Genomic DNA, 2,404 nt, shown 5'->3' with positions numbered 1-2,404 from the left:
ACACACACACACACACACACACACACACACACACACACACACACATATATATATATAGTGTTACTATTCATCACCCAGGATGCAGAATAAGTTATTCTTCACTCGAGATATTTTTACGATCACTTCATAATCAAATTACATTTAGAATTCAAATAGTTACATTCCTATTGATTCACTACGTAAAATTTGGCATAAGAAAATAAAAATATAGGTCATAAGACAAGAAAATTTGCAGTTTATGTACATTTTACACTATGTTTTTACGTTTAATTTTACATAACATAAAATATTTTTTACGGCGATTATATATTTTCTTGCAGTCTCTTTTTACTTCAGAAATAATAAAAAACTTACGAAACGTAAAATTACGGTGCATTGATGGTAAAATAGACACACACACATATCATAAGCAAGCAGAGAAAGAGAGCAAGTTATTAATCATGCATACCTTGTAATCTTTTAGTCCGAACATATAGGTTCTCCCCTCCTTGAGTGTGGTTCTCCATGTCAATCAAATCTCCCATCCATCCCAGGCATCTTGTGCCATCCCCATCAATATCCATGTTGCTCATCTTGGAGTAAGCATATGCCACGCAGGAGCAATTGCTTCTGCTTTTCTTCGTGCACTCAGCAAAGCTTCTGCTCGGGACATGTATGAACTTGTCAGGGACCTTCATGACGGGAAAGGCCAACAAACCGTCTCCATGGGTGCACCTTCGCACCTCCTTCTGGCGGCATCCCTGTGAGAAGCTACCGGCGATCCATCCTTCACCATCCCTCGGCTCAAAACCGTCAAGGCACTAGCAAACTGGGACAACTTCTGTGTTGTCGCAGCAACCATAAAGACCATAGTAGCCATACATATTGCACTCATGTTGAGGCTCTGCATATAGGGTTCTCCATGCGTACATGTTGCTCTCCCAGCGTAGTGTATTTACCTTGCCTGAGTAGTCAATCTCCATCCTGACCAGCAGGACAAAAAGTAGCCAGTCGGCATGACGAAGGACATGTACACCTCATTGTCGGCATGATGTAAGGCCGTGTAAATGGTAGACTCGTTGAATCCACCAACATAGAGGTAGTTTGTCCACACCGGGCTTCGCCGGTGTGGCCTCCAGCCATTCCAGATGAAGCACTAGAGGAAGCTGCTAGGGTCTGTGCCGTAGGAGAACTCACCGGTGGATGGGTCCTGTTGGCCTTTCCAGGAGACGAGGTCCTGCAGTGGAAGCGTGTTGTGGCTAAGCCTGAGGTTCATGCCGGGTAGGAGAGTGTTGGCCGAGTGGTCGAAGCTTTGCCATAGGATGGCACTGTCAGCTAATGATCTAAGGATGAAGTTGCCAGTGTTGTCCAACACTGCTTCCACCGAGATGGAGTTGACGCTGATGTTATTGTTCGTTGTCCAGAGGACATGACCATTGCTATCAGACAAGACTATGTTGGAACAACTAGCGACGACAAGATTTGCAGAGGAAAGGTTAGTGGTGATCGGTGCCGCACGGTTAGAAACCCATACCACCGTGCGCTCCAGGATGTCGTCATACCGTATGCCAACATAGTGATGGTTCTTGGTGGAGTCGGACGGGGAGAAGAATCCCAGGGCAAACACCCCATCTTGATAGACGAGGACACTGCCAGGGAAGAGCAGCTTGCCAGCGACAAGCTGGTTATGGGATGCACAAAGAGGCACCAAACTGAACGGCCAAGAAAGAAGCAAAAGAATGGCATACACAGGAAGGGAAGAATACATTAGCATTCCTAGCCAGCGTGCTCTCCTCACCTCACAACCATGTCCTTTAGCTTCGCCTCGACACCCTGAACCTCTACAACGAAGATTGCAAGACCGAACGCCCTGAATCATCACCATCGTGGCCTTCTTCACTATTTGTAGCCGAGGTCGCCGTTGTCGATTCGTCGCCTACAGCCCATCCCTGAGCTCGCTAATGTGCTCTACAGCCTTACCATGAGCTCCATAGATTTTCCCTCTCTCCTTGTCAACGTTTTCATGCCGTAGTGTCGTTAACCTTGAGCTCCCTTTGCTCATCACACATGAGATCATCTAGACGCTCCAGTGACGATTTGGTCACGTGCCCATGTCAAACTACACCGCACGCAGCCGTAGAACAACACTAGCAGAAAAACTCGTTCGAATCCGTGCTCTATAGCTTTGTTGCCTGCAATCACCAAACTTCGGCCATGATGGAACTCACCCACTGGCGTCGTTTTCGTCCACCCACGGCCATCCTAATGCCACCCATCGATGTGCACGCGCACCAACAACCCGTAGAGGCTATGATATCTTCCAGCCATCACTGGAATCGGTCGTACGAGCAACTCTGCTTTGCCCTACTATGCGTTGGCGACTCACGCCGGTCGGAGTTTACAGTGGGCCCACATGCCTATTTTG

At 47.4% G+C, this 2,404-nt stretch overlaps 1 protein-coding gene across 1 annotated transcript in view; it reads right to left on the bottom strand.

The window, feature by feature from the left end:
• Positions 1-1,864, bottom strand: part of LOC123100645 (G-type lectin S-receptor-like serine/threonine-protein kinase At4g27290) — a 4,002-nt gene extending 2,138 nt beyond the window's left edge. The window contains exons 1-5 of the mRNA XM_044522538.1: positions 1,177-1,864; positions 1,016-1,112; positions 939-963; positions 698-820; positions 449-572 (exon numbers count right to left, since the gene is read on the bottom strand). Of these exons, the coding sequence (XP_044378473.1) occupies positions 449-572; positions 698-820; positions 939-963; positions 1,016-1,112; positions 1,177-1,864 (1,057 nt within the window). The remainder of the gene's footprint in view (positions 1-448; positions 573-697; positions 821-938; positions 964-1,015; positions 1,113-1,176) is intronic.
• Between the last annotated feature and the right edge of the window lie 540 nt (positions 1,865-2,404).

Source organism: Triticum aestivum, chromosome 4D (genome assembly GCF_018294505.1).
Source record: "Triticum aestivum cultivar Chinese Spring chromosome 4D, IWGSC CS RefSeq v2.1, whole genome shotgun sequence".
Taxonomy (NCBI): domain Eukaryota; kingdom Viridiplantae; phylum Streptophyta; class Magnoliopsida; order Poales; family Poaceae; genus Triticum; species Triticum aestivum.
This window is presented reverse-complemented; position numbering and strand designations above follow the sequence as displayed.